Genomic DNA, 24,676 nt, shown 5'->3' on the forward strand with positions numbered 1-24,676 from the left:
GCCCGCGAAAGGCAAAGGTCCCGAGTTCGAGACTCAGTCCGGCACACAGGTTTAATCTTCCAGGGAAGTTTCATACCAGAACACACTCCGCTGCAGAATGAAAATCTCGTTCTGGGAACAGAAAAGTAAATTACCAAGAAAAGTTAGCCGCAAAGAAACTAGGGCCTCCGCGAGCTGATCTTTTGAAAGAGTGACGATATCAAATAAGCGTGACTACAAGCGAACATTTAACATATAAGTGTACATACAGTTAGCGCAAACTGTTGTGTGGATGCACCGTAGGAATATCAGATTTTCAGACCGGAAGTAAATTCGTGAACTAATACATCTGTTAGGGATCTTGAAAGACTGAAAAGTACGAAAACTCCCTCTCACACAAAAATGCGAAATGGAGAGTTGCGAAAGCTTACACATTATTTTCGTTATTGCCCTAAACTGTACTTAACTATATACGAAACAACAAAACCCCACAAAAACAATTCTTTCTTTTGTCAGATAAGTTATGCACCTATTATTAATACTGTTATTATTATTTGCAGTGCCTGTAGTTGCATAAATTTGTTGTTAAGCATAACTGTTATATAGCAGATGCTATTAATTTCACCTTCTCCATGAACCATGGACCTTGCCGTTGGTGGGGAGGCTTGCGTGCCTCAGGGATATAGATGACCGTACCGTAGGTGCAACCACAACGGAGGGGTATCTGTTGAGAGGCCAGACAAACGTGTGGTTCCTGAAGAGGGGCAGCAGCCTTTTTAGTAGTTGCAGGGGCAACAGTCTGGATGATTGACTGACTTGGCCTTGCAACATTAACCAAAATGGCCTTGCTGTGCTGGTACTGCGAACGGTTGAAAGCAAGGGGAAACGACGGCCGTAATTTTTCCCGAGGGCATGCAGCTTTACTGTATGGATAAATCATGATGGCGTTCTCTTGGGTAAAATATTCTGGAGGTAATATAGTCCCCCATTCGGATCTCCGGGCGGGGACTACTCAAGAGAACGTCGTTATCAGGAAAAAGAAAACAGGCGTTCTACAGATCGGAGCGTGGAATGTCAAATCTCTTAACCGAGCAGGTAGATTAGAAAATTTAAAAAGGGAAATGGATAGGTTAAAGTTGGATATAGTGGGAATTAGTGAAGTTCGGTGGCAGGAGGAACAAGAATTTTGGTCTGGTGAATACAGGGTTATAAAAACAAAATCAAATAGGGGTAAGGCAGGAGTAGGTTTAATAATGAATAAAAAATAGGAGTGCGGATAAGCTACTACAAACAGCATAGTGAACGTATTATAGTGGCCAAGATAGACACGAAGCCCTTGCCTACTACAGTAGTACAAGTTTATATGCCAACTAGTTCTGCAGATGACGAAGAAATTGAAGAAATGTATGATGAGATAAAAGAAATTATTCAGGTAGTGAAGGGAGACGAAAATTTAACAGTCATGGGTGACTGGAATTCGAGAGTAGGAAAAGGGATTGAAGGAAACATAGTAGGTGAATATGGATTTGGGCTAAGAAATGAAATAGGAAGCCGTCTGGTAGAGTTTTGTACAGAGCATAACTTAATCATAGCTAACACTTGGTTCAAGAATCATGAAAGAAGGTTGTACACATGGAAGAATCCTGGAGATACTAGAAGGTATCAGATAGATTATATAACGGTAAGACAGAGATTTAGGAACCAGGTTTTAAATTGTAAGACATTTCCAGGGGCAGATGTGGACTCTGACCACAAGCTCTGAGGGATGAAGTAGTGACGTCAGCAGAGGATCAAGTAGGTAAAAAGACGAGGGCTACTAGAAATCCTTGGGTAACAGAAGAAATACTGAACTTAATGGACGAAAGGAGAAAATATAAAAATGCAGTAAATGAAGCAGGCAAAAAGGAATACAGGAGTCTCAAAAATGTGATCGACAGGAAGTGCAAAATGGCTAAGCAGGGATGGCTAGAGGACAAATGTAAGGATGTAGAGGCTTATCTCACTAGGAGTAAGATAGATACTGCCTACAGGAAAATTAAAGAGACCTTTGGAGAAAAGAGAACCACTTGTATGAATATCAAGAGCTCAGATGGAAACCCAGGGAAAGCAGAAAGGTGGAAGGAGTATATAGAGGGTCTATACAAGGGCGTTGCACTTGAGGACAATATTATAGGAATGGAAGAGGATGTGGATGAAGATGAAATGGGAGATACGATAATGCGTGAAGAGTTTGACAGAGCACTGAAAGACCTGAGTCGAAACAAGGCCCCGGGAGTGGACAACATTCCATTAGAACTACTGGCGGCCTTGGGAGAGCCAGTCCTGACAAAACTCTACCATCTGGTGAGCAAGATGTATGAGACAGGCGAAATACCTTCAGACTTCAAGAAGAATATAATAATTCCAATCCCAAAGAAAGCAGTTGTTGACAGATGTGAAAATTACCGAACTATCAGTTTAATAACTCACAGCTGCAAAATACTAACGCGAATTCTTTACAGACGAATGGAAAAACTAGTAGAAGCCGACCTCGGGGAAGATCAGTTTGGATTCCGTAGAAATATTGGAACACGTGAGGCAATACTGACCCTACGGCTTATCTTAGAAGCTAGATTAAGAAAAGACAAATCTACGTTTCTAGCATTTGTAGACTTAGAGAAAGCTTTTGACAATGTTGACTGGAATACTCTCTTTCAAATTCTGAAGGAGGCAAAGGTAAAATAATGGGAGCGAAAGGTTATTTACAAATTCTACAAAAACCAGATGGTAGTTATAAGAGTCGAGAGACGTGAAAGAGAAGCAGTAGTTGGGAAGGGAGTGAGACACGGTTGTAGCCTCTTCCCGACGTTATTCGATCTGTATATTGAGCAAGCAGTAAATTGCCGCAACAAGTGAACGTTTCGCGTAGGTCTTGTCAACGTGTTTTACACCATATAGGGGTGACATATGTACAAGAATTGAAAGAGAAAGGCTAGACAAAACGTGTGAATTACTGTGCATGGCTATGTCAAGCAATTCAGAGAGGAATGTTGGATCCGGTGCTGTGTTTCATGAGTGATGACGCCTGGTTCCACCTGACAGGACACTTGATATCCTAGAACACCAGATAACGTGCAGCAAACAATCGCTATACAATTAATGAGGAACCTCTTCATGGTGAAAAAGTCGAAAAGTAGTGCGGCGTGTCATGAAGTCGGATTGTGGGTACATATTTTTTGAGGCGACAGCAAACACTGCTGTGTTTGTACGAACCTTCGCGGAATTTTACGCATTGTTGACCCCCCCACCCCCAGTCCCCACCCCCCACCATGATCGTACATACGCTGTCTTTCAACAGGCTGGGGCGATCTGTCACACTTCACGCGAGTGAGCCTCACAAACTCATGAAAGATTCCTAAAACAGAGGACTGTCGGAAAACGATCGTTGCCGCCGCATTTGCCGAACCTAACCACTTGTGACTTTTATCTGTGTGGTAGTCTAAAGGAAAAAGTGTACGTAAGTAACCCAATAACTTAAGAAGACCTGAATGACAATATTCGTAAGGAAACCGAATCCGATCGGAATAAATATGTAACATTCAATACAGCAAAGTTAACTTGCATTTTCTCAAACATTTTTTTAATCGTAGACTGCAATTATCAATGAAAACTGAGCGTAAAAGTGTGAAGTAATGCAGTAGCCCTTTAGAAACAAGGTGATATGTCTGTGTGGTAATCAATAAACCGAAGTAACACTACCTTCGAAAATTATAAACAGTAGTTCTATGCACAGTTTCAAATGTGAGAAATTTTATGGCACAAATATTTACAAACAACAGTAACTACCCGGATGATAGCTCCAGGACCGCACACTCTCTTCTCTCTCTTGCTCCTTCTCCTCGTTACTTTTTTATCAGTATGATTCTTTCAGAGTTACTTTTACGGCTATAGGAATACACCTCACGTGCTAGAGCAGCCGTTAAACTGTCGGACATACATAATTACTTTAGTGGGAGGCATCGTCCGTAGAGCAAAGAAACGTACTGCTACTACCAAAGACCTAAAGGTGAACAACTGTGTCTCAAATGTCTCGCCTTGAGTTACACTGTTACTGTAACAAATGCAAAGTATTAACATAGCGTATACCTAGTTACGTAAGTTAGCCATTAGCCTATCAGCTTTTCTCATCATAAAAGTCACCCATTTTAAAGATTTGGGAGCTCTGCAGGAAAGTATTCAATTTCAACAGATAGCTCCATAGCAGGCAAGATTGGATACGGGACAGAAAAGAACGACCAATTTTTGTTCGGCCTGACACCCACATATTCATTGATTTGGAAGATATATGAAGAAAGCTACGGAGAATCCTCGTCCATGCGAATATTTTCACTCAGCGATTTGCCAGTTATAAATGTTCAATGAATTTGGATCAAAAGAATCGAAACTTCTTAGGTTCTGGCGTGTAGCATAACACAGTCGTTAACTGGATTTACTGCACGAAATAAAATAAAATTAACATTACTGCTATAATTAGGTCTTTTTTATGTTCTGTTAACCGACAATGAAAACTAAAGTTTCTGAATTAGCGTATCAACGTACTGTTTATGATTCGTAATGTCCGCTGACCTTGCAAGGAATATTAAAATTCTTAACCTCTTTGGCGGCGGCAGGAAGTGAATCTACAAAGCGGTCGGCAGTAGTAAAACATCACGTAAAACGGTCTGAACTAAGTTCATCAGCTCCGTTCTCCCGCGAAAACGATAGCCCTAACGACCTTGTTGGGGGATTTCGAAACTTCGTAGCCTTGCCTCCCAGTTAATTGATTATATAGTACTTTGAGTTAACCACCATCTTCAACAGCATACAGTTTATTCTTTTTGGCTTTATCCATAAAAAGCTAATATTGCACCATCATCTTCAAACAGGTTCGGGGTGGCCTAACTAAATAAAAGTAACCTGCAAAAGGTTTGTTAAATCTAACAGGAAATAAGTTACCCGAGTAGCTGTACAGAAGATTTACTCTTTGCAAAAGATCGGAATGGCCAAAGTTAGCGCTGGTGCAACACTGCGCAGTATATCAGTGAGACAGGTTGTATTATCGTTGCTCTGGGCGTAGCAGGATTAGCATTTCCAATGTTCTGCTTTCGTTCTTCCAGTGTGTGCGTAGACTTTGAGTGCACTCGATCCTCAGCTTTCCTCGCAAGTAAAAATCTCAGCAAGAGAGATCGGATCATCTTGGACACCAGGAGATTTTACTTCCTTTGCTGATTGCCTTCTCTCCATCGAATGCTTCTTCAACTCGTGCCTAGTTAAGCACTGTTGCTCCTTATTTCTGAAAATATCCGAGCAGCTTCGCTTTCTTGTGATTTCCTTATTTGTTGGATTATGTTTTCACTAAATGTAAAAAAAAAAAAAATCAGGCTTGTTTTAGTCTAGCTGCCCCGAATTTACTGGTAAGAATCGTAGCTTTTACGTTGTATATATTTCGTAAATATTACAATTCATTGACGTATTTGTTTGTGTAAGTGGCTGTGTACCTATGTGGTACAAACGAACTTTTATTTGCAATTTGGTTTTCTGTAGCTAAGGCAGATTTTTCTTTTATATGTCCCTGCCTAACAGAAATAGATTTGTATCAGTAACACAGCGGTTAAGCACTGCTTTGTGCACAGTAAAATAGTATAGCCATAAGAATCCACGTCAAAAAGCAATGAAAAGTTAGTAGGTTCAAATGGTTCTGAGCACTATGGGACTTAACATCTGTCGTCATCAGTCCCTTAGAACTTAGAACTACTTAAACCTAACTAACCTAAGGACATCACACAGATCCATGCCCGAAGCAGGATTCGAACCTGCGACCGTAGTGGTCGCGCGGTTCCGGACTGAGCGCCTAGAACCGCTAGACCACCGCGGCCGGCAAGTTAGTACGAACAATCAATACAAATGTTTTCGTGTTCACAAACGACGAAGATGAAACTTGAAATAGCAAGGTCACATAAGAAATCGATTTTGGTCATGAAAATTCAGATGCAGAAGCTCACGTCCAAAATAGAACTATCAACAGTTAAAAAAAAATGTATCAGTGCAGTTCAGATAATCACAGTAATATTTTGTTTAGGCGAAATATTTGTTACACAAAAAGATAATACTTCCATTTGCGCATGACAAACTGTTGAAACATTTCGCCAACGCCAACTGAGGTAGGTAGCACAAAAAGAGAACACTATATAAGGTACGAGTTTGAAAAAAAATTTTTGATGTTAGGTCTATTGTGAGTTTAAAACAACAGTATGAAAACCGCATCAAAATCGTAAAGGGTCATAATTTATTTTAGTCATATTATGCCATGTATAAATGAAATTTCACTGAAAGAGAACTGTTATCCCTCTAAGCTCGTCGTACAATATTAATAATTTAAATTGTGAATTATTATGATTTTCATTCTGTTTTATAACAATAGATAAGTTCTGTAAATATTCAGTACAAGAGACGACTATGTCATATCCAAATCTATACAGTGATCATTGTTACACAACAGAGTCTTTTCTGTCTCGTAGTTCTTTGTGATCAGACAGAACTTGTCATTTACCTTCAGAGCTGTAAGGCAGGCATACACGAAGTTCTACCTTAATGCTAGACTGTTCTCTAGTTGCTCTTTAAACTATTGTGGATTCGGTTTCGAAAGTCTAAAACAGTGCTTTCCTGTTCTTTAACTTAGAATAACTCTCGAGGTGACGTTTCGCCCTTCAGTTTGTTGAGGAAATTGTTCTAGTGTTGATATTTATTTGATTTATTCTCCAATGAAGAGTACGTCTTACCTGTCTTTCAATTTCAGTGGTTCGGTAACCAGTCTGTCTCCCATATATCATATACTGACAGTTTATGGCAAGGCAGTCCATTGGCTAGGAAGGCAATTCCGAAATGTGGTCTTTTAGCACAAGAAATGACTTCCACAGCAATACAACTGTTGTTAACAAACAGCAGTTTGCATGCACAAATCTATCGAAATAAAGGAAAGAACAAAAATTATTCATTTATACGGCACCATACTTTGCAAACTCGGAACTAAAACGCATGTAGCAAAAATAAAAAAACAAAACACACTCCACCGAAGCACTACTAAGAGTTAGCAATGAACGGATGACACTGAGCAACAAATTTCTCATTAACAATGTGAAATCTCTACGCTAAAACCGATTAAAAACACTTAGAAACTATAAACGATAACTCATCAAAGCTTAACCATCTGTGTGTCTCAATGGTCATCAACTATGGAATATTTATCTTAAAAATTCTGAATGTTCTGCGAACCCGACAGTTAGTTAATGCAGGAAGAACAGAGAATATGACGGATAAATCAGAATTTCCGACTAGGGCAGTCAGTTACGTTCATCCAGTCTTATCACAGACAAAGTTAAAACATTCTGTAATGAATGTATCAACAGCAAATAATTTCAAATGGACAGTAATGGGATGAGACACTTTGTAGCGAATTTTGGTATGAAATCACACATCTGCAAGCTCGCCGAACCAAAAATAATAATACATGAAATGTATTCGCAATTGCGAATAAAAACTACCATCAGCCGTATAATGGAATGACGATAATGAAAGTTCGTGCCTGGTCGGTACTCGAGCGGTCGCCTTAGCATTTGGCTATCCCAGCACCACTCGCGGCCGGACCCAAACTTCCATACGTCGTCAACCATGTGTCCACAACCTGTACTCCTACATCCATCATATATATTCCAGTACAGGCGAGACATTTTACTTTAAAGTCGCTTGCCCGGTGTCGGGGGATAAATACAATATTGCAGTGTCTGTGTTATTCCGAATTTACAATGCCGACACTGGGCAATAACTCCCAGAATCATCAAGAACGTACAGATGCTCCCAAGTAGTATTAAAAACAGCATGTGTCGGACCTGTTACGGAGCTACTTACTTAGACCTGCGCGTCGTAGTTTACTGACATGCAGGGCTGGCAGCCGAGGCGGTCCTCTGTTTCTGCTGAATCTCTCATCTGCGGCTCTGTTAATGCCTCCAAACTGCCGGCCACAAGTGCGACTACAGCGCACTACCAAAGCTGCAGTTACCGGTTTAAATGGTTTCTCCAAATTTTATCTTACTGGTGGTAAGTACCATTAAGCAGTGTAAAAACTGCAGAAATGAAGTCTTTTTTTCTTTTTTTTTTTTTGTTTAGTAAAGTACATGACACTTTGAACGCATGTGAGAGTTAAAACTGAGTGTGGGTGATACTCAAAACTCCATAGCTGTCTTTCCTTGGAAATGTCCTTCCAAATGGACAACAAAGGTATGGCGAGAGACCAGCGGCCAGTAGAAGTCGCTCCTTGCGGTGTGCTTGGCTGACTCTTTTGGAAGACCTCTGTGACACTCTCAGGGCCACGTTTTTACGAAAAGTACTTTCGGAACGCTTTTTGGTCGGCTTCAGCATACAGTTTTCACATCAGTACTGAGGCACTAATCGAAGAAGCCACCCATTGGTCACTCACTTCTGTGGTGGAGAGAAGATTTTTTGGTTTATTTTATTTTTTCCCCTACATGCTTTGTAGTTGTTAGCTGGCAGATTACGACGCTCTACAAACTAATCCTTTTTTTTTTCCTTCTCTCTTTGGTTCGGTAGATTTCAGTGTGCAAGTTACTCATGTTCGTCACGACACACATGTTACCGTGGCGGTCGTTTCAAGTACTAAAATATCTTATTTCGGAATTGCCTCCAAAGAGAATGGGACTTCCTTGCTGTACACATTCAATAAGGTTTGCGAACTATTAAACAAAAGATTGTGCATAGTCTGAAATGGAATAAATCAAATAAATAGCAACACTGAAACCATTTTTTTAAGAAACTGAAGAGCTATACTTCTCCTGAGGGATTCTTCAGAAGTAAACAGCAGCGAAGTACGCTTTTAGACTTTTCAAATTGAATCTACAGGAGTTTAAGTAAGACATGGAGAAAAATCTGGCGTCAATGCAGAGATTTATACCTTACTGCTCTGAGGTTTTATGTTATTAACGAAATCAGCGGTACAGAAAATGTCCTCAGATGTAATTGACTATGATGGCATGGATGGATATGGCATCACCAGATATTGCAATAAATACTAACAAAACTGATGTAACGATAAGCCGCTAGTAATGTTCAGTTCTCGCTTCAGGATTCGGTTTTAACTTTTCACACGCCTCCAAATACGAGGGCAGTTCAATAAGTAATGCAACACATTTTTTTCTCGGCCAATTTTCGTTGAAAAAACCTGAAATTTCTTGTGGAATATTTTCAAACATTCCCGCTTCGTCTCGTACAGTTTCATTGACTTCCGACAGGTGGCAGCGTTGTACGGAGCTGTTAAAAGGGCGTCTGTAACGGATGTGAGTTGCAAACAACGGGCAGTGATCGAGTTTCTTTTGGCGGAAAACCAGGGCATCTCAGATATTGATAGGCGCTTGCAGAATGTCTACGGTGATCTGGCAGTGGACAAAAGCACGGTGAGTCGTTGGGCAAAGTGTGTGTCATCATCGCCGCAAGGTCAAGCAAGACTGTCTGATCTCCCGCGTGCGGGCCGGCCGTGCACAGCTGTGACTCCTGCAATGGCGGAGCGTGCGAACACACTCGTTCGAGATGATCGACGGATCACCATCAAACAACTCAGTGCTCAACTTGACATCTCTGTTGGTAGTGCTGTCACAATTGTTCACCAGTTGGGATATTCAAAGGTTTGTTCCCGCTGGGTCCCTCGTTGTCTAACCGAACACCATAAAGAGCAAAGGAGAACCATCTGTGCGGAATTGCTTGCTCGTCATGTGGCTGAGGGTGACAATTTCTTGTCAAAGATTATTACAGGCGATGAAACATGGGTTCATCACTTCGAACCTGAAACAAAACGGCAATCAATGGAGTGGCGCCACACCCACTCCCCTACCAAGAAAAAGTTTAAAGCCATACCCTCAGCCGGTAAAGTCATGGTTACAGTCTTCGGGGACGCTGAAGGGGTTATTCTGTTCGATGTCCTTCCCCATGGTCAAACGATCAACTCTGAAGTGTATTGTGCTACTCTTCAGAAATTGAAGAAACGACTTCAGCGTGTTCGTAGGCACAAAAATCTGAACGAACTTCTCCTTCTTCATGACAACGCAAGACCTCACACAAGTCTTCGCACCCGAGGGAGCTCACAAAACTTCAGTGGACTGTTCTTCCTCATGCACCCTACAGCCCCGATCTCGCACCGTCGGATTTCCATATGTTTGGCCCACTGAAGGACGCAATCCGTTGGAGGCACTACGCGGATGATGAAGAAGTTATTGATGCAGTATGACGTTGGCTCCGACATCGACCAGTGGAATGGTACCGTGCAGGCATACAGGCCCTCATTTCAAGGTGGCGTAAGGCCGTAGCATTGAATGGAGATTACGTTGAAAAATAGTGTTGTGTAGCTAAAAGATTGGGGAATAACCTGGTGTATTTCAATGCTGAATAAAACAACCCCTGTTTCAGAAAAAAAATGTGTTGCATTACTTATTGAACTGCCCTCGTATTAGATCTTCACAGCATCAACTATGCCACGCAAAAAGTGTAGTGAGGGCGTACCTTTTCGAAGAGGTCAAAGGTGGCGCCCATCGTCTTGAGCGCGAAGCAGGCTATTTGCTCGCTGTTTCCCGGCTCCTGGCCGTTGAACTGGTTACACGGGAACGCCAGAATGCGCAGACCCTTGCTCTCGCCGTATTCCTTCTGCAGCTCCACCAGCTCCTGTCAAATAATGGCAAATATTTCTCAGACATATTGATCAGATAACAAGGAACGAAAAGACATTTTAATAAGTGAAAAGCGCTAGTTTGCTTTCGTTCTACATTGTTTAATTTATTGAGTTAACCGGATTTCGGTTTACAAGGCCATCATCAGACATTTACTGACTATTGTCGCCAAAGAAGTTATGTTTGTACACAACATTGGTAAAGAAGTTACACATCTAGATTGAAGCACAAAAGCACAGTAAATAATATGTTTGACAGTGTGATGGTAATGCAATATAAAAAGTAAAAAAGTTGAACAATGAATAAATATATAGGGAGTAAACAGGAAAAAAATTTAACACAGACATGGAAAAACATGTCTACGTAACAGTTTATATTAATAAAAAAATGAAATCAAATCAAATTAGTACCTGAAAAATCTACTTCAAGAGGTATCAACTGAAGCCACAGAATATATGAAGAACTTAAGCAGTATCAATAAGATAAACAGAAATGAGTAAATGCAGGAAAACAGAGGAATGTGAAAGAACAGCTACAATCGCTTGCTAGTGAAAAGCCTTCAGGACCAGATGAGATACCTATAAGGTTCTATAAAGATTATGCGAAAGAACTTGCTCCCCTTCTAGCAGTAATTTATCGTAGATCGCTTGAGAAACGAAAGGAACTTAAGGACTGGAAAAAAGCGCAGGTCATTACCGTTTTTAAGAAAGGCCGTAAAACAGATCCTATATCGTTGACGACAATCTGTTGTAGGATTATGGAACATGTTTTATGCTCAAGAATTATGACTTTTTGGAAAACGAACATCTCCTCTACAAAAATCAACATGGATTCTGCGAACAGAGAGCCTGCGAAACTCAGCTCGCTCTGTTCCTCCATGCGATCCATAGCGCAAAGGGCAACGGCGCTCTGGTTGATGCCGTGTTCCTTGGTTTGAGTAAGGCATTTGACACCGTCCTGCATTACCATTTAATGAAAAAAATACGAGCTTACGGAGTATCGGAGCAGACTTGTGATTGGGTTCAAGACTTTCTCGCAGATATAACTCAACAGGTCGCTCTTAACGGAACTAAATCGACAGATGTAAAGGTAGTACCCGGAGCACCACAGGGAAATCTGATTGGACCGTTGCTGTTTACAATATATATAAATGATCTAGAGAAAGCTTCGGATGCTCTGTAAGACTGTTTGCAGGTATGGAGTAGCAACGCCAGAAGATAGTAAGAATTCGCAGAACCACCTGCAGAGAATTGATGAATAGTGCAGACTCTGGTAGTTGACCTTGAACGTAAATAAATGTAAAATATTGCGCATGCATAGAAAAAGAAATCCACTACTGTACAGCTACACTATTGATGACAAAATATCTGCCGTAAAATATCTAGTCGTAACTATCCAGAGCGACCTTAAATGGAACGACTATATAAAACAGATAGTGGGAAAAGCAGACACCAGACTCAGACTCATCGAAAGAATCTTAAGGAAATGTAACTTATCCACGAAAGAAGCGGCTTATAAGGCGCCTGTTCGCCCAATACTTGAGTATTGTTCATCTATCTGGGATCCCTATCAGGTAGGACTGATAGAGGAGATAGAAAAGATCCAACGAAAAGCGGCGCGTTTCGTCAAGGCATCTTTTAGCTGGCGAGAGAGCATTACGAAGGTGCTAAACAAACTCCATTGGCAGATGTTACAAGAGAGGCGTTGTGAATCACGGAGAGATTTACTATTGACATTTCGGGACATCAGTTTTCAAGAGCACTCGGACAACATATTACTTCCTCCCACATACATCTCGCGTATTGACCACGAGGAGAAAATTCGAGAAATTAGAGCCAATACGGAGGCTTACCGACAAACATTCTTCCCACGCACTATTCGCGAGTGGAACAAGGTTGGAGGGATCAGATAGTGGTACCGAAAGTACCCTCCGCCACACACCATTAGGTGGTTTGAGCAGTATGACGTAGATGTGAACATACATTTACTGCTGTTGTCGTGAGGAAGTGGAAGCTCGCTCGCACTTTAAACGAGGATTGGAGGCGATCTGAAGCACATCTGACAACAGAGTTTAATACTGAAGCAGGCACAAGTGTTTAGGAGAAAGCCGACCAGTGCACATTCTTATAGGGTAAACAAACCTAACTTCGTGACGTATTTTATTTCGTGATAGGGTTCACATTCTTCGTTCTTAATTAAGGCAGGACTTCTACAGACAGTTGCAATCATCCTTAACAGATGGCAGGAATGTCTTCACACGAGAAGACATTCTAAAAATGGTTCAAATGGCTCTGAGCACTATGCGACTTAACTTCTGAGGTCATCAGTCCCCTAGATCTTAGAACTAATTAAACCTAACTAACCTAAGGACATCACACACATCCATGCCCGAGGTAGGATTCGAACCTGCGACCGTAGCGGTCGCTCGGTTCCAGACTGTAGCGCCTAGAACCGCAAGGCCACTCCGGCCGGCTAGACATTCTAGGCGGGAACAAACGCTGTAAGTGGAACGGGTAGTTTATTGTTTGTTTGTATGGTGAGAAACACTTCCTCGGTGGCGCTGATCTTGTAATACAAGTTCATTAAGGTAAATTGTTCAATTAATTAGTTATATGAAGTTGTATTACCAATGGAATAGTAGTCATCATAATTGGATTTAAATGGCTTATAACTGAATCATTCCCTTAGCATAACGACAAAAACTCTTTTAAGTTTTGTGTCAGTTCCAGAGAAAATGGCTCCATCTCTAAGCAAATGTGCGAATTAGGACAAGTCAAATGTGGGTTATGTGAGCAAGAGAAGACAATTCTATTCAACTGGTGACTTTCGCGAAGCACTTCATAAGGTTTCGGAAGAAAAGTGGTCGATGTACAAAAGTGCTAAACGGTTCTCCATTCCACGGAGTACTTCAAAATACTATGTAGACCGCAGCGATAGTGACAAAGAAAATGTGATCATTAGCAAAATTGGTAGACGCTTTGCCCTTACGAGTGAACTGGAAGTTAATTTCATAATCTTAATGCAGGAAATAGGGTTCGGTGTGAACATTAACCAGATAATCCACTAACCTTGTAACACAGTGAAATTAGTGTCTAAGGGAAAATGGAAGTCAAAGAACAAAAGAAATGATGAGATCTGCACCACTTGTAAAGAGAGCTACAGCTGTGGGAACAATAAAAGTGCTTGGATTCAGTACTGTTTTTGTGTGCAATGGTTCTACGAAAATTGTACGTCCATCGATTCACCTGATGCTACGGTATTTATGTGTGATATTTGTGCAAAGTGATGAAAATGAATTAAAAGTGCATTAAGTGAACTTTAATAACGTAAAAGAAAATTACCACGGAATTATGCACATTATCACTAAGTTAGGTATATACTGTCACAGAATTAGGTACGATATAACGAAGTTTGCTTGCCACATGTTTTAACTTCAACACTTTTTTATTCCTGGAATGTTCATTATCGTGAATTAGTACAGCAATGTACCGGGTGATCAAAAAGTCAGTATAAATTTGAAAACTTCATAAACCACGGAATAATGTAGATAGAGAGGTAAAAATTGACACACATGCTTGGAATGGCATGGGGTTTTATTAGAACCAAAAAAACACAATGTTCACAAAATGTCCGACAGATGGCGCTGGACGGCAAAACGTCAGTGACTGCGCATGACAATCGTGTATATAAGGAGCTGTAATGAGAGAGAGAATCAGATGCGCCAGCAGTCGCAGCATGTTGACGTTACCTGAAAAGGCACTTTTAGTGAAGCTGTATTATCAGAATGGGGAATGTGCTAGTTCAGCGTTACGATCCTATCGCCATAGGGAGGGGATTCGAACGAGTAAAGGTCCGTTGACAAATTCAGCTGTCGCGAGAATGATTTCGAAGTTCGAAGCCACAGGTTGTTTAGACGATAGACCCCGTAGTGGCCGACCGAGCACAAGGCGTAATGCTGCTGAGACAGTTCAAGAAGAAATGGAGACTGTAGCGGGTTCGTCTATGCACGGTGAAGTCAGCGCTCGTACAGTCGCACGTCGCACCGGCATTCCATACACTATTGTTTGGTTGGCACTTAGGCGTATCCTCCGATGCTATCCGTACAAAATCCATCGGCAGCATGAACTGTTACCTGGCGATTTAGTGAAGCGGAGGGCATATGCGGTGTGGGCGTTTCAAAAGATGGCGGAAGATGACGATTGGTTGAGTAACGTGTTGTGGACCGACGAAGCTGATTTCACGCTCCGAGGGTCTGTCAACACCCACAGCTGCAGAATTTGGTCTACCGAAAATCCTAGAACTGTCGTGGAAACTCCATTGCACGACGAGAAAGTCACGGTATGGGTTGGATTTAACACATCTACCGTTATCGGGCCTTTTTCTTCGAGGAAATGCGTGATTCTGGTTTTGTAACTTCTACCGTGACGGGTGAGAGGTACGCCGATATGTTACAGAATCGCATCATCCCCAGCCTGGCTGATAAACACCTGCTGGAACGTACGATGTTTATGCAGGATGGCGCTCCACCCCATATGGCTAGACGCGTGAAAGATCTCTTGCGCGCGTCGTTTGGTGCTGATCGTGTGCTCAGCCGCCACTATCGTCATGCTTGGCCTCCCAGGTCCCCAGACCTCAGTCCGTGCGATTATTGGCTTTGGGGTTACCGAAAGTCGCAAGTGTATCGTGATCGACCGACATCTCTAGGGATGCTGAAAGACAACATCCGACGCCAATGCCTCACCATAACTCCGGACATGCTTTACAGTGCTGTTCACAACATTATTCCTCGACTACAGCTATTGTTGAGGAATGATGGTGGACATATTGAGCATTTCCTGTAAAGAACATCATCTTTGCTTTGTCTTACTTTGTTATGCTAATTATTGCTATTCTGATCAGATGAAGCTCCATCTGTCGGATATTTTTTGAACTTTTGTATTTTTTTTTATTGTTCTAATAAAACCCCACGTCATTCCAAGCATGTGTGTCAATTTGTACCTCTCTATCTACATTATTCCGTGATTTATTCAGTTTTCAAATTTATACTAAATTTTTGATCGCCCGGTATTTGTCTCTTATATGCAAAATATACAATTTCTAAATTGAATGTTTGTTCTGTTTGTTCATTTACAATCCTTAATATCACGAAGGTAGGTAGGCTTATCCTGTATGAAGCCCCGCAGCAGACAATCACCGTGATCCCATGTGGAAGCAATGATATCGCTATGAATGCAGTGGCATAGGATCATCAAAATTGGACCGTGGATCAATGGAAACGTGTCGCCTGGTCAAATGAACTATCACCCACGACGTGAAGTCATACCCGACGTCTACCCACACAATGACACCAGCAGTAACTACCGCTATGGCCGTCATACTCGTCGATGACATCCGTGTTAGGGAATAACCGCGATTCATCGCTAAAACACAGTGTGATACCTTTCATCAGCAGACAATACTTCCAGATAACGACACCACTCCAAACGGAGCTGTTTGTGTTGCGGCGTTAAGGACAATCGACGCAGGGGATGGCAATTCCCTTGCGCTATTGCAGTTAGTATCCGGTCAGTGGTGCGGGATGACACAGAACGTTGTAAGGAATCCCTTATTTGTTCTGCGATGGCGTGTGCAGATCAGAATATGTTACGATGTGCTTGTGGTGAGTATGTACACTCTCTCGTTCCCATGCAGTCCAGCATCGACCAAACAATTTGATTATTGTAGATTCCACAACCCGGCCAAATGGGGACCCACAATGAGGCCCATTTCAAACTCTGACAACACTGTCTCAGACAAGTACGCCGCATCTCTGTGTCTCCCACAGTGATCACTCAATATCTGACGCTGTTCACGCCCCATATTGACCCTCCCAGACACTGCAAAAGCACTAAACTCGAATGACACTAATGCTCTCTTGTGGCTATTCTACCTGTCACGGACAATTGTAATTCTAATCATTTGGACACCAGATGGTAGTGTGTACCTGTTCAAAGTTACACCGACATTCCACAGTCTCTTATGGGAGCGTCACTTTTTTTGTTAGGCTGTGTTTTTATGAGCAGCAGATGGGAGATTAGCCCATCAATGTAATGGGAGAAACCAGTTAATAATTAGATTAATACTGGCTGGTGTATGACACGAACGATCTTGAATCTTTTGCCCTATTTCCATAGAAGTATACTTCATCTCCCTAGCTTTAGATGTAACGGTTCGTGGTTTAGTATCTATAAGCAGGAGCATTGAGCAGATCTTCCTCTGTAATAAGAAAAGTTTCACAATCGACGTCTTAATCAGCTCTCCTCACTTTCTGAAATCTAGTCATGAATACCTAAGTTAAAAAACGTACACGGTGTCAGCAACTATTATTGTTCTCCGATGAAACAAGTAGTAATTTCGGCGCATGTGTATCATTCCTATTTCCGTTATAAATTCGTAGAATGAACCTTTCACAATGCAGCCGAGTGTGCGCCGTTTTGAAAACTATCTGGCGCATTAAAACACTGTGGTGGACTGCGACTCGAACCAGGAACTTTGGCTTTCGCGGTTTTTTTTTTTTGTTTTTTTTCCGGTTGAGCTATCCACGTATGATTCACAAGCGGCCGTTGTCTCTTCAATTCTGTTAGTACCTGTCTCCTACTACCAAACTTTGCAGAAGTTCTGCAGCATGCATTGTTCGACTAGCACTCCTGGGAGAATGAATAACGCGGAGTAATGGCTGAGCCACGGCCTTGTCGACAGTTTCCAGAACAAATCACTTTGCAGCAGAGTGTTCATAATTTTCTAAATTTGACACTACACAGGTCTGACACATAATCGTACGGCTAATTTACTATTTGGAGGCGTCAGTGAAGTAAATAACAATATTGTTTACAACGACGACTTTCAGTTGGTTGTCCACGTCCAAAGAGCTCACATCCTATCTCTTTTCGTGCGTTTCCTTAACTTCAGATAGGCTTAAAAATTGTGCAGTTGAGCAGGCAGCTAATTTCTGTCAGCACAGGGCTAGTTACGTACCTTGTAGTTGGTAGCAGTGAGGCCGCACCTGGAAGCGACATTGACGATGATGCAGACGTGACCGCGGTACTTCTCCAGGGACACGTCATTGCCCTGGATGTCTCGTGCCGTAAAGTCGTAGATGGTAGATGCTGACTTCCAATCCGTATTTCCAGACATCTTCGTTTGTCGTTGAGTATCTGCCACAAACAAAGACGCCATTATTAGTCTGCACACTGACTGGGCCCGTCGCATGTTCAAATAATGTGGGAGGAACCTCAAATCGTTCTGTCAGTGACAACTATGGTGCTACCTATCACTCCGGAAGAGTGAAATGCGCACCTTCGTACACCTTACTCACGAATGATGCTCGCGAGCGACGGAACGATAAAATAAGTTATTATATAGAACAGCACAGCTTTGTGTGCACGCGGAGAACCAGTCAGGAGACAATGCGTGTCTTCAAGATGGAAAGCGATAGAAGTAACTTCGCGCGAGGCACTACAGTCGCGGGCGCGACGTACAGGGTGATTTCGTGATGATGTTACAAACTTTCAGGGATGTCGGAGAAAGGTAAACGTATCAGTTTTAGGTAAAGGACCCTGGTCTGAAAACGACCGAGTCGAAAGTCATAATCTAAAATCGTTACGGTAACTCTGACAGTACGTGTACCGGTACTGCTGTTGCTAGGATTGTAGAATTGGCACTAATCAAATGCAGATGGCGTATTGTGTACTGACATGATCAATCCTGATGTACTCTGTCTGTGCTCTAGTAACTGCAGTCTGTGTTTATAAGTTGAGGTACTAACGTCAGTCAACCCTAACCAAATGGAGTTGTGCCCGGTGACGGAACTTGTAGACAAGATTTTCGTGCATGAGCAAGCAAATAAAAGCAGCAGAGAAGCAGAAACTTTGTGCAATACCAGATATCCATGTAGAAGATAGCCGGCTCACACCATGTTACCAAGAGTTTTCCAACGTTTGAGTGAAACAGGGCAGCTGGTACCACAGTACAACGACCGAGGACGACGAACTACACAGTCTCCCTATTTAGAAGATACAGTACTTGCTCGAGTAGATAAGGCGCTAGCATCAACACTCGATCAGATGCACACGAAATGAATATTTGGCAGAGTACCGTGTGACGAGTATTGCGGACTTTGAAACTACACTACTGGCCATTAAAATTGCTACACTAAAAAGAAATGCAGATGATAAACGGGTATTCATTGGACAAATATATTATACTAGAACTGACATGTGATTACATTTTCAAGCAATGTGGGTGCACAGATCCTGAGAAATCCGTACCCAGAACAACCACCGCTGTCCGTAATAACGGCCTTGATACGCCTGCTCATTGAGTCAAACAGAGCTTGGATGGGGTGTACAGGTACAGCTGCCCATGCAGCTTCAAGACGATACCACAGTTCATCAAGAGTAGTGACTGGCGTGTTGTAACGAGTCAGTTGCTCGGCCACCATTGACCATACGTTTTCAATTGGTGAGATATCTGGAGAATGTGCTGGCCAGGGCAGCAGTCGAACATTTTCTGTATCCAGAAACGCCCGTAAAGGACCTGCAACATGCGGTCGTGCATTATCCTTCTGAAATGAAGGGTTTCGTAGGGATCGAATGAAGGGTAGAGCCACGGGTCGTAACACATCTGAAATGTAACGTCCACTGTTCAAAGTGCCTTCAGTGCGAACAAGAGGTGACTGAGACGTGTAACCAGTGGCACCCCATACCATCACGCCGGGTGATATGCCAGTATGGTGATGACGAATACACGCTTCCCATGTCCGTTCACCGCGATGACGCCAAACACGGCTGCTATCATCATGATGCTGTAAACAGAACCTGGATTCATCCGAAAAAATTACGTTTTGCCATTCGTGCACCCAGGTTCGTCGTTGAGTACACCATCGCTGGCGCTCCTGTCTGTGATTCAGCGTCAAGGGTAACCGCAGCTTTGTCTCCGAGCTGATAGTCCATGCTGCTTCAAACGTCGTCGAACTGTTTTTGCAGATGGTTGTTGTCTTGCAAACGTCCCCATCTGTTGACTCACGGATCAAGACGTGGCTGCACGATCCGTTACAGCCATGCGGATCAGATGCCTGTCATCTCGACTGCTAGTGATACGGGCCTTTGGAATCCAGTACGGAGTTCCGTATTATCCTCCTGAACCCACCGATTCCATATTCTGCTAAGAGTCATTGGATCTCGACCAACGCGAGCAGCAATGTCGCGATACGATAAACCGCAATCGCGATAGGCTACAATCCGACCTTGATCAAAGTCGGAAACGTGATGGTACGCATTTCTCCTCCTTACACGAAGCATCACAACTACGTTTCTCCAGGCAACGCCGGTCAACTGCTGTTTGTGTATGAGAAATCGGTTGGAAACTTTCCTCAGGTCAGCGCGTTGTAGGTGTCGCCACTGGCGCCAATCTTGTGTGAACGCTCTGAAAAGTTAATAATTTGCATATCACAGCATCTTCTTCCTGTCGGTTAAATTTCGCGTCTGTAGCACGTCATCTTCGTGGTGTAGCAATTTTAATGGCCAGTAGTGTACGTCACTACCATCCATAGAAAGTGCATGATTTCACTACTGCTAACTTCGTTTTCAGCCAATAGTTCTTGCAACGTCTTACAGTCGATCCTCACTTTCCTGTGTACGTGTATGTACTTTTTACCACACTATCAACTAGATACGGAATCTTGAATAGTCGGAACAGTCATGTTTGGGCCGATGAGAACCCCATCTACAGCTGTGAAGAGCCACCGATACGGATTATCAATCAATGTGTGGGCGGACATAGTCGATGCTAGACCAGTATCTACGCCCTCGTCGCTAAACTGCACCAGTGAACGCAGTGTGCTTCAAAGACATTCTGCTCAGGTTCCTGGAATATATCTCACTTCTTATTCGCCAACGGGTGTGGTTCCAACATGGTGGAATGCCACCTCACTTTGTGACTGCCAAGCATTCTCGCTGCCTGTGGCACTGTTCAAACGACACCACAGATATTATAACTGGTGCGACAGAACGTTTTGCAACGATGCCTTGCCGGCATCGCCGCTAAGGGAAGCCATGCTGAAAGCTGCTGTAAATGTAGAAGCTTGTGAAACGCACACAGGTAAATGGAATTCATTGCTGCTGTACCGTAGATTTAGAATTTTCGGTCTCTGTGACATCAAGTTACGTGCGGCGCTACTTGACCATCAACAGAGGAAATTATCTGAGTCTACTGGGGAGTACTCAGTAGGTTTTCTGTACGTCATGATAAGGGTTCGGAAGCTGGGGCTCTCAATTTGAGCGCTGCGGGAAGCTAAAGGGGAACTTGAGTAGATTTTCGCTTCTACTTTTCTTCGACTCGGTCGTTTCCGAACCAGCGTATCTTGCCTCAAATTGATACATTCACCTTTTCTTCTCCATCATTCCTGAAAGTTTGTAACCACCACGGAATCCCCCTGTAGAAGTTTCGTGAAATGCTGACCTACGTTGGAGAAGCGAGGCGGTCCCAGAATAAAACGAAAGAAAATATGACTGGCTTTACTGGTATTAAAATTTACAGAACTGCTCTGTCATGCTGAATTCTGAATTCTTTATGCTACGCAAAAGTAAGTTTTTCGTAGTGATCTCGACTGACATACGATGTATGAAGTCTTTTGTTATCTGACGGACACTGTAACAAGGCTGCGGCCAACTGCGAAGATGAAGAAAATCATAATAATATTTAATATCCACTAACTAAAGTAAGTCAAAGCTAAATTTTGGGATCCAACGAGAACACTACACAACATTCACTCTTTGTCGCTGAATAATGAGTACGCGCTCAAAGGAATCAAAAGAAATGAATATTAAAATTAGAGGAAATTATATAAAACGAGCAACGTCATACAACTATTTAGGAAGTAAGATCACTGAAGACGGGAGAAGCGAATAAGACATAAAATAAAGAATTGGAGAAACAAAAGTAATGTTCGTGAATAACAGAAAAATACTTTGTTCAAACTGCATAAATACTGAATCGACAAAAAAAGGTGGTTCAGATCTTCATTTGGAGCGTAGCGCTGTACGACTGCGAAACAGAACGATAGGGAAAAATGAAACGGAAACTCTTGTAGCATTTGAGGCATGGTACTGGAAAAGCCTGTTAATGATAAAGAGGACAGATAAAACCATCAGCTAGGCCTCTGTTCAAACAACTGGCGAAGAAAGGTCATTTAGGATATAAACAGAGCGGATAAGACACGGAAGAATTGGTCACATAATACGACACAACCAGTTCCCTGTAAATGTCCTAGAATGAACAAGGCAGGATAGCCCGAGGACGACAGAGACTGGAATTTTTAAAACAAACTATGCACACTGTAAGTTAGTCTAAATATGTAAATCGAATATTTCACAAGGCGTGATTATATAAAAAGAATAAAGATGCTTTGACCTGGCTGAGGAAAATTCCGAGAAGAGTAAGACTTTCGCTCCGAGCGAGATAAATTAGTTTTGTGTGCGTGTCTGACGCATGGTTTACACGGCGAGATAACTCGCGCAAACTGCTAAAGGTCAAACTAAAACTTTCATGAAGAGATAAGTCTTGTTCCATAAAACGACCCTTCACTTTGTGCGTAAACGTGCCACCTCAGACAGTGATACTAAAATGAGAATTTTATAAGGCAACAGAATTTTTAACTACTATTTCAATACTTCGCTCCATAACAATCCACCCGAAGAATGAGAGATTTACGATTCCGTAGAGACCAGAAGTACAAAGGTATGATTTTCATTCAGGCCTCTGATACTGACCGGGCAAAATATCTCACGAAATAAGAATCAAACGAAAAAACTACAAAGAACGAAACTCGTCTAACATGAAAGGGGAGACCAGATGGCGCTATGGTTGGCCCGCTAGAGGGCACTGTCATAAGTCAAACGTATATCAACTGCGTTTTTTTAAATAGGGAAGCCCACTTTTTATTACATATTCGTGTATTGCGTAAGGAAATATGAATGTTTCTGTTGGAACACTTTTTCGCTTTGTGATAGATGGCGCTGTAATAGTCACATACATATAAGTACATGGCATCACGTAACATTCCACCAGTGCGGACGGTATTTGCTTCGTGATACATCACCCGGGTTAAAATGGACCGTTATCAATTGCGGAAAAGGTCGATATCGTGTTGATGTATGGCTGTTGTGATCAAAATGCCCAAAGGTCGTGTGCTATGTACGCTGCTCAGTATCCTGGACGACATCATTTAAGTGTCCGGACCGTTCGCCGGATAGTTGCGTTATTTAAGGAAACAGAAAGTGTTCAGCCCCGTGTGAAACGTCAACCACGACCTGCAACAAATGATGAAGCCCAAGTAGGTGTTTCAGCTGATGCCGCGGCTAATCCGCACATCACTAGCAGACAAACTGCGCGAGAATCGGGCATCTCAAACACGTCGGTGTTGAGAATGCTACATCAACATCGACTGCACCCGAATCAAATTTCTATGCACCAGGAATTGCATGGCGACGACTTTGAACGTCATATACAGTTCTGCCACTGGGAACAAGAGAAATTACGGGACGATGACAAATTTTTTGCACTCCTATTTAGCGACGAAGCGTCATTCACCAACAACGGTAACGTAAACCGGCATAATATGCACTATTGGGCGACGGAAAATCCACGATGGCTGCGACAAGTGGAACATCAGCGACCCTGGCTGGTTAAATGTGTGGTGCGACATTATGGGAGGAAGGATAATTGACCCCCATTTTATCGATGGCAATGTAAATGGTGCGGTGTATGCTGATTTCCTACGTAATGTTCTACCGATGTTACTACAAGATGCTTCACTGCATGACAGAATGGCGATGTACTTTCAACATGATGGATGTTCGGCACATAGCTCGCGTGCGATTGAAGCGGTACTGAATAGCATATTTCATGACAGGTGAATTGGTCGTCGAAGCACCATACCATGGCCCGCACGTTCACCGGATCTGACGTCCCAGGATTTCTTTCTGTGGGGAAAGTTGAAGGATATTTGCTATCGTAATTCACCGACAACGCCTGACAACATGCGTCAGCGCATTGTCAAAGCATGTGCGAACATTACGGAAGGTGAACTACTCGCTGTTGAGAGGAATGTCGTTACACGTATAGCCAAATGCATTGAGATTGACGGACATCATTTTGAGCATTTATTGCATTAATGTGGTATTTACTGGTAATCACGCTGTAACAGCATGCGTTCTCAGAAATGATAAGTTCACAAGGTACATGTATCACATTGGAACAACCGAAATAAAATGTTCAAACGTATCTACGTTCTGTATTTTAATTTAAAAAACCTACATGTTACCAACTGTTCGTCTAAAATTGTGAGCCATATGTTTGTGACTATTACAGCGCCATCTGTCACAAAGCGAAAAAGTGGTCCAACTAAAACATTCATATTTCTTTACGAACTACACGAATATGTAATAAAAATGGGGGTTCCTATATTAAAAAACTCAGTTGATATCCGTTTGACCTATGTCAGCGCCATCTAGCGGGCCAACCATAGCGCCATCTGGTATCTCCCTTCAAGCTAGACAAGTTTCGTTCTTTGTAGTTTTTTCGTTTGACGCTTATTTTGTGAGGTATTTGGCCCGGTCACGACCAATAGACCGGCCTGTATATTTCATTGGCTATATAATGTATTATATGCTGTCGTTAGCTAGGTTCTTACAGATTGATAGCTGTGTTTTGGGGAGAAAGAAGTTGTAATCTCATAGTACAAATGATATCACAGTGACTCGCACAGTATGGTACAGGGTAAACTCTAAAAATACAATTAGAATAATTAATCCAGTTAGTTGTCCTAGATCAACAGTCCACCATTTCAGATCCATTCCATGCAGCTAAATATACTAAATCATAAGTAAACAAACTAAATCATTGATTTGCATTCA

At 42.3% G+C, this 24,676-nt stretch overlaps 1 protein-coding gene across 1 annotated transcript in view; it reads right to left on the reverse strand.

Annotated features, from left to right (window-relative positions):
* LOC126263181 (glutathione peroxidase-like) overlaps nt 1-24,676 on the reverse strand; it is a 34,994-nt gene that overhangs the window by 2,634 nt on the left and 7,684 nt on the right. The window contains exons 2-3 of the mRNA XM_049960239.1: nt 17,739-17,917; nt 10,561-10,719 (exon numbers count right to left, since the gene is read on the reverse strand). Coding sequence (XP_049816196.1) covers nt 10,561-10,719; nt 17,739-17,897 — 318 coding nt within the window. The 5' untranslated portion in view covers nt 17,898-17,917. The remainder of the gene's footprint in view (nt 1-10,560; nt 10,720-17,738; nt 17,918-24,676) is intronic.

This window comes from Schistocerca nitens, chromosome 1, assembly GCF_023898315.1.
Source record: "Schistocerca nitens isolate TAMUIC-IGC-003100 chromosome 1, iqSchNite1.1, whole genome shotgun sequence".
NCBI classification, from domain to species: domain Eukaryota; kingdom Metazoa; phylum Arthropoda; class Insecta; order Orthoptera; family Acrididae; genus Schistocerca; species Schistocerca nitens.